Below are 7,817 nucleotides of genomic sequence, written 5' to 3'. Positions count from 1 at the left end.
ATGAAATTCACCATTGAAACAACCCGTGTGGAACAAAAGCGAGTAAATGAATGGTTATTTTGCTGTTAATCGCACGACATGTTAACACTCAAATAACAACAAATCTACAATGAATAATAACGACAAGCATGCAACCAGTATACAACAAACGCGCTTGTCATAAAGTGACGAGTAATTTTGTCGTCTTCCTGCTGTTAAACGGACCACTTTCACATCGAATATACGACAAATTTATTTCAAGCTTGTGTGTGGCTTCACAAAAAATGCGCAAGCCAGCCTTGGAGGCAAGCAGGGATCGAACCACCGCATCGTCGGTTTACTGTCGAGCGCTGTAGCCACTCGGCCGAAGTGACTACACCTGACCGGGCCGCGAGCTGGCCCCGAGGGGTCCTTCACTATCAATTACACCGTACACCGATTTTTCTGTTTTTCTTGATTTTTTGTGATTTTTTCTGACTTTTCGTTGATTTTTGCTGATTTTTTGTCGTTTTTTAATGAATTTACATGATTTTTTAATGTTTTTTTCGTGATTTTTTTCTAAGGGTGTACACTGATTTTTTGGGGTGAAGGACCCCTCGGCTGGCCCTCTACCGCAGCACGTGCCGAACTACCAAATAACCACAAATTTACTGCAAGCTGCAGTGCGCGCAGCCAGCCTCAGAGCCTGAAGTGAATTGTACCCCCTGTCGACCCCTAGGTACAAATATACTAGGCTATTTGTACCCGGGGGTACAACTATACTAGGCGATTTGTACCCGGGGGTACAAATCTCCCAGGTGATTTGTACCCCTGGGTACAAATCGCCTTGGGATATTTGTACCTGGGGGTCGACAGGGGGGTACAAATGCCCCAGGTGATTTGTACCCCTCTCTGGCAAGGGGGTACAGATGCCCCAGGGGATTTGTACCGGGGGGTGGTATACGGGTACAAATCGGCTTCTACACCTGTTGCGCTGACGAAGGGCTTGCCAGTCGACGACCTGACGACGATAGCTCTACCTCTGAAAACATGATTATGGGCAACTCTAGGAAAACTGTTACAACGTCCCCCTGCGTATCACGATCTCTTAGTCACGTTACACCCAGAAAATATGAAAATAGTTTCCTTAACACAAAGGAAGTCCCTTAAAATTGTCCTTTAGTCAAGGAAATTCTGAAAAACATAGCGACATTTCCCTCCATTTAATGCAAAACCTTTAACGAGCCTCTAACTCAAGGAATTTTTGGCGTGAAAGAAAGACAATTTCTTTGAAGAAAGGGAAAAATTTCATTATACTGGGTGCATCTCAAGACGCGACCGCAGTACATACCTCTGAGTACCTCGCTCGCTACGCACATAACAGCTGTACCAGGTGGCTGATTGACCCCGCGCACTTCTGTAGTTAGACTGTACCGCACGCAGAAGTGCGGGCGGGCTTGCCTATCACCCCTGTCCACGGCGCCTTACGGGCCTGTTTAGGCAACCCGCCCGCACTCCTGCGTGCGGTACAGTCTAACTACAGAAGTGCACGGGGTTCATTAGCCACCTGGTATGTAGCCCCTCCCCCCCCCCTCCCCCTCCCCGGCCGGTCGGTGTCGGGGGAATTTTTGTCGTCAGGCAGATTAGGTAAAAGAAAGGGGTTCGAAGAAAATGGGAATCGTCCCTCCGGATTGCCCGCAAGTCCGCAAGTACGTACAGCGACGCCCCCCTCCCCCCCTCCCCCCGCCGCGTTGTGAGCGTTGTCTCTCTCGCACCTCACCATCCCCACACCGCGCACCGCTCGGCCGGCTTCGGGCCTCGGCCTCGGCTCGGTTCGGCGTCCCGCGCGCTCCGCGCAGTCGCAGTGCAATTCAGTCAGTACTGTGGCCGGCGCCCGCCGCCGCCGGCCGCGCCCGCGCCGCGGCGAGCACGTCACGTTTACGTTACGTAATACACGTCACACTCCGCGCACGGCGGCAGGCTAAAAGCAGCTGATTCTCCGTGTTGTGAGACGCGCTGCGCCGACGCCGGTCGGCCTGTAACCTATGCGTGTTTCTGACAGTGAACTGGACCGGCGTCATGCCGTATGTACCCGCTCGGCAGTGCGTGTGCCGTTAGTGACGGCTGTGATGAGTGCAGTGACTGACAGCAGCATGGAGGGCAGTGACCAGGAGGATGACCCGGCTCCCTGCGAGCCGGTGGACAAGGTGCGCGCCGCGCCCCTCCGCCAAGTAAAACTGGAGACGCCCAAGGACGAACCGGAAACGGGGGTCCAGGACCCAGAGCAGTGCGTGGAGACACACACGGTCTGGATCAAAGAAGAGACGGAGCTAGGCGAGGAGCAGGAGCTGACGGACCTCTTGTCAGAGACGGCCGTCGAGGGCGCCGAACTGCTTCCAGAGGTGGCCGACGAAGGCAGTTGTGACATAGGAGATGCCAGCATGGACTGTCAGATGAACGGACTCGCCAAGCAGCCCTTTCCGGACAACGCCAACGACTTCGGCGCCGTGTACAAGCCCGTATCCGAGGACGATAACTCTGTCTTCCGCGCGCTGGCGGTGCGGTTGTTCGACGACGAGGAGCAGCACCGGGTGTTGCGACGTTCGGTGGTCAACCACGTCGTCAACAACTGGCCGACCTACAGCCCGCTGACCGCCTTCGCCGACCGGGACGCGTACCGCCGGCACATGGGACAGGACGGCGCCCGCGGCGGCGCGGCAGAGCTGCGCGCGGCCGGGGAGGCCTTCTACCGCACCGTGGCCGTCGTGCACGACGGCGTGCTCGAGGTGGCCGCCCAGATGGACGACCCCGACCCCATCGTCCTACGCAGGACGGGAGCGTCTCCTGCGGAGCACTACGACGCCTGCACCACCCGGCCGCCGGCCGGCTGGAAGGGCGGCGTGGACGACCTCTTGAAGCTCGACTCCCTGAAACAGGCGGAAGAGCGTAGGAAACGGTTAGAACTAGAAGCAGCTGCGCCGAAGTGGAAACGTTCCCCACCTGCTGGGAGAAGCAAGAAGCCCGCCCAGCGTGCACAGTCCGCGGCGGTGTCGCCCCAGGAAGGCGTCGTCAGCCTTGCGGCCTGCAACTTCCCCGAGACCGAACAGGCCGTATTAGACCCCAACTTCCCTTACCTCATCAAGCACGAACCGGCCTCCGAGCCCGTCGAGGCGAACCTCCCCGAGCCCGATCCACATGAAGTTGAAATCGCACGGCTGCTTCGAGCGCAACAGGTGCCCGGGACGCAGGAAGAGCTCGAGGGCGTGCTCGCCGCCATGAAGGGGACGGAGGACGACGAAGTGAACGAAGTGACTGGGACGCCGGCACAGCCCGCTCCAGATGAGCTAGGCGGCAACGCAGAGGAGGCTGGAAGCACGAGCAGAAAACGACTGGGAACTGCGGCGCAGCGTGAGCATGGGGTGAGGCAGGACCGCGATGGAGCTCGCCGAGGGCGCCTCAAACGGAAGGCGGAGGAACCGGCGCAGGCCGAGGAGGAAACACAAGCGACCGTGACGGCGATCCAGGTGGCATCGGATCCCAAAGCCTTTATCATCATCCAAAACGGGCCGGCCTCCGAACACCACGGGGCACAGCTGAACGTGCAACTGGTGAAAGCGAAAGTGGTGGCCGCGGCTCCGGTAGAGTCTGACGTGTTGTCAGAGGACAGCTGTGATAGTAGTTCCATCTTTGGAGGAGGAGTCAGTGATTCTAGGAGCAGCGGCTACCCGGAGCACCCCACCTTGCATGCCGACGAGTTCGGCGCCGTGTACAAGGCCGTGGGCAGGGACGACAGCTGCGTGTTCCGCGCGCTCGGGGAGGGGTTGTTTGGCGGCGAGGATCGCCGCCGGGTGGTGCGCCGCGGCGTGGTCAACCACATCGTCGACAACTGGACGACCTACGCCCCGTTGACCTGCTACCCCGACCAGGACGCGTACCGCCGGCACATGGAGGAGGACGGCGTCCCCGGCGGCCCTGCGGAGCTGCGCGCGGCCGCGGAGGCCTTCTACCGCACCGTGGGCGTCGTGCACGACGGCGTGCTCGAGGTGGTCGCCCATTTGAACGACCCCTACGCCGTCGTCCTGCGCCGGACGGGAGAGGCACCAGCCGAGCACTACGACGTCTGCACCACCCTTCCGCCGGCCGGCTGGAAGGGCGGCGTAGACGATCTCTTGAAGCTCGACTCCCTGAAACAGGCGGCAGATCGAAGGAAGCTGTTGGGACTAGAGGTTCTTGGGGGAAGCAGTAAACCATCAGCCGGGCCTCAGAAAAGAGTTGTGAGACAGAAGGAAGAACCGGAAGGGGTATTCGGCATAGACCCCAATCTCCTTGTTGGGGTCGTTGAAACTCCGGAAGAGGGCGCTGCTCGGCTGTTCAGAGAGCGCCGAACCAAACGTCGCCTCGCGTGGCGCTTTCGCGAAGGGGAGGAGACTCGCGAAGAGTACGAGGCCAGAAGGGCAAAGCTCTTAAAAGGCGAGTTGAAGAAGATGCGCGAACGGGGGAAGAATGAAACTCTGGAACAGCGCGCGGCTAGGCTGAAGAAACAATGCGAATATGCGCGTCGTAAACGGGGCGCACTGAAGGGACTTGCAGAGCAGGACGATTCCGACATCGAGTCAAGTAGTAGGGAAGAGTCTCAGTCTCTGCGCGAGGCTGGCCTGGAGGAGCGACACGCACTGAATGGGCTTCCAGAGCACGACGATCATGACATCGAGGCAAGTCGCAGGGAAGAGGCTGAGCCAGAGAAGGAACACGACGCTGCGCAGCCTCGGCGACAAGTGTGTGCAGAGCAGGACATCAGTGAGCGCGAAAGGAGGAAAAGAGAGAGGGCGGTACAGGAATGGGCAAAGATAAAGAGCCAGTCTCTGGAGGAGCGCGAGCGCAGGCTGAGGAGGAAACGCGAAAATGCACGCCGTCGCCGGCTCGAACGGAAAGGGGACACTCCAGAACAGGCAGAGGCGCTGCTGGCGACGGAACGCGCGCGCGCACGCAGATCGCGGGAGACTAGGCAGAGGGAGAAGCTAGAGCTACTGCGGCGTTTACGTGAAAAAGAGACGGCGGAGGAGCGCGCGGCGAGACTGGCGGCCGACATCGAAGAGACAGGGAGCTCGAGAGGATCGGAAAGTCGGTGCGGAAGCACACTTTCAGGGCAGGACGATTCCGACAGCGACGCGAGTCTTGGGGAAGAAGCTCAGGATGCTTCGATGAAGAGAAGACGAGGAAAGGAGATGACGGAAACACCGGAAGAGCGAGAGGCTAAGCTCAAGAAGAAACGCGAATATGCACGTCAAAGAGGAAGGGATGAAACACCGGAAGAGCGAGAGGCGAAGCTCAAGAAGAAGCGCGAATACGCACGTCGGCGGCGGAACGCGGTGAAGAGACTTGCAGAGCAGGACGATTCCGACAACGACGCTAGTCTTAGGGAAGAAGCTCAGGCACGGCGCGAGGCCGTGCTAAAGAAGCAACGCGCCTATGCGCGCCGCAAGCGACACGAACAGAGTGGATGCGAGTGTGCAGGCCGGGACGACGACTGCAGGCGGATGAAGAGAACGAAGTCTCCGGACTTCGGAGAGGGGAGCTCGAGAGGATCAGAGGCCAGTCTGTGCGGGAGCACACTGACTCAAGAAGAACACGAGGCCACAAGGAAAACGATTCTTGAACAAGGACGGCAGCGCCGCCTTGAAAGGGAGTCCAATGAAACTCCGGAGGAGCGAGAGACCAGGCTGACGAGGAAACGCGAAGCTGCACGTCGTCAGCGGCACGCGCTGAAGAGACTTGCGGAGCAGGACGATTCCGACATCGACGCAAGTCTTAGGGAAGAAGCGCAGGCACGGCGCGAGGCCGTGCTGAAGAAGCAGCGCGACGCCACGCGCCGTCAGCGACACGCGCTGAATGGATGTGCGTGTGCAGGGCAAGACGACGAGTGTGGGCGGAGAATAAGGACGAAGTCTCCGGAACAGGCTGAGGAGCAAATCGACAGGAGATTTAAGGAAACCGTCGGAGAGGATTGGGCAAGAGTAAGAAGCCAACCTCCGGAACTGCGAGAGCGCAGGCTGTGGAAGAAACGCAACGCCGAACGCCGCCGGCGGCACGCGGCTCTAGGATGCGAATGTGCAGAGCTAGACGACAGCGACGAGGAGTGCACGAGGATGAGCAGGGATCCTATCGGACCTGTATCCATGAGAAGAGTGAACGAGACTGAACAGCAGCGCGAGCGCAGGCTGAGGAAGAAACGCGAAAGTGCACGCCGTCGGCGACTCGAACTGAAAGGGAGCACGCCGGAGCAGGCGGAGGCCCTGCTGACGAAGGGACGCGAACGCGCGCGCAAGGGACGGGAGACTATGCGGAGAGAGAGGGAGGCACTACTGCGGCTGCGGGGTTTGCACGGAGAAAAGACTGCGGAGGAGCGCGCGGCGAGACTGGAGGCGGACATCGGAGACGGGAGCTCGAGGGGATCGGAAAGTCTGTGCGGAAGCACATTGAGCAACGAATGAGACAACCGAGACTACATGGAGCCGGCCTCAAAGCGGGAGCACAGCACAGGTGAGTGCCGAGCGAGACTCCTGCACTTCGCAAAGTCTTTGGCGACCAAAAGTTGTGGTTTTCAGAATGATCTCCTGCAACCATGAACCGTCTGCCCGGTGAGGAAGTCGACGCCCCGTACCCTACGGAGTGGGTCCCTGTCACCTGCTGAGGACAAACTACTTAAAGCAGAAACCCGCAAGTGCAAGTGGCCTGTAAGTAGTGGATTTGGTTTTGGCGCGCTTCCCTCCAGCCGCACTAAGAGCACATGTTCGTTGTATTGATTCCCCCCCTTTTTCTTCTTCTTTTTTTCTATTCAGTTGACCAGTACCATCAGAATATGGCGGCCGTCTCCTTGAAAGAGTGACTATCCACTCGTCCGGGATCGAGGGGCCGCGGGAGTCGATGGACTTGATGGTGAACCTGACTTTGATGGCGGAGGAGGGGTGAGGATACATCCTGCTCTTCTGACTTTGGCGCTTCTATGGGGAGAGAGGGGGAGGGATTTATGTGATGCCTGAATATAGGCAACATGCGTGGAGGCTACCCTCTCAACGTCACCCCTCCCCCCTTCCCTCACGTTAGTCGGGCTTGCAACCGCCCCTGTCTCTAAAATGTATAAGTGTGTACTACTATCGTAATGCTACCACGACCCTGCATGACAGTTACATTAAATTTCTAATTTTGTTTTTCCAGTGGCTGATGCTGAACCGGATGCAAAATGCACCCCCAGTGTGCTGCAAGCTGACATCGACCTCGGCTAAGGCCTTATCGGACACAACCGGCTGCTAGTCGTCGTATACACACAAGGAGACCATCCCCACCCTTAAAATTCAGCCCTTTCTTCTGTGGCAAAACAAATGTACCTCGATTATGTGATTATTCCTGTGCAGATTTTATTTTTGTACATTATATCTATAGTTTTGTAAAACACGTCTCCTGCTGCTACCTTCCCAAATCCCTTCCCAGTCTCTAGACTATACTACAGTATTGACTCATGAGAACAGTATGGACTTCATAAGGCGCCGTGGACAGGGGCGATAGGCAGGCAAGCCTATACAGCATAAATACAGAAGTGCGCGGCGTGAAACATCCACCTGGTACATTGCTTCGTGTTACAGGCCGAGCGTATCGGTAACCCTTTCGCGTGTAGGAATGCTGTACAACGTAGCGGGGTTAAATCAGCCACCTGTTATACTTAATGTCAAACTCTCCCCAGTAAAAGCTGGACGTTCTAACGGTGGGAAAATCAGTCGCTTCTAAAGTTTGCGGTGTGCGGTGCTCGCTTGCAACGTCGCATCATAGCGCTTCGAGCGAGCGACCCGAGCGGGACAGCCCCC

At 57.7% G+C, this 7,817-nt stretch overlaps 1 protein-coding gene across 3 annotated transcripts; it reads left to right on the top strand.

Moving 5' to 3' along the window:
* Window positions 1–1,780: 1,780 nt before the first annotated feature.
* On the top strand, window positions 1,781–7,408 carry LOC127749000 (uncharacterized). 3 transcript variants are annotated; one of them, XM_052265276.1, is made up of 4 exons: window positions 1,781–6,498; window positions 6,564–6,692; window positions 6,798–6,923; window positions 7,174–7,408. In XM_052265276.1, exon 1 carries the CDS (start codon window positions 2,004–2,006, stop codon window positions 6,447–6,449), a length of 4,446 nt encoding a protein of 1,481 aa, XP_052121236.1. In that variant the 5' UTR covers window positions 1,781–2,003; the 3' UTR covers window positions 6,450–6,498; window positions 6,564–6,692; window positions 6,798–6,923; window positions 7,174–7,408. The 3 variants fall into 3 exon arrangements, with proteins under 3 accessions (XP_052121236.1, XP_052121237.1, XP_052121238.1); XM_052265277.1 differs by having other exon boundaries at window positions 6,798–7,093; XM_052265278.1 differs by having other exon boundaries at window positions 6,798–7,099.
* Window positions 7,409–7,817: the final 409 nt, after the last annotated feature.

Source organism: Frankliniella occidentalis, unplaced genomic scaffold, assembly GCF_000697945.3.
Source record: "Frankliniella occidentalis isolate FOCC.00 unplaced genomic scaffold, Focc_3.1 Scaffold25, whole genome shotgun sequence".
Classification (NCBI taxonomy): domain Eukaryota; kingdom Metazoa; phylum Arthropoda; class Insecta; order Thysanoptera; family Thripidae; genus Frankliniella; species Frankliniella occidentalis.
This window is presented reverse-complemented; position numbering and strand designations above follow the sequence as displayed.

Excerpts from the sequence above, each read along its gene's own strand:
- LOC127749000 (XM_052265276.1), top strand. The coding sequence starts at position 2,004 with ATGCGTGTTTCTGACAGTGAACTGGACCGGCGTCATGCCGTATGTACC.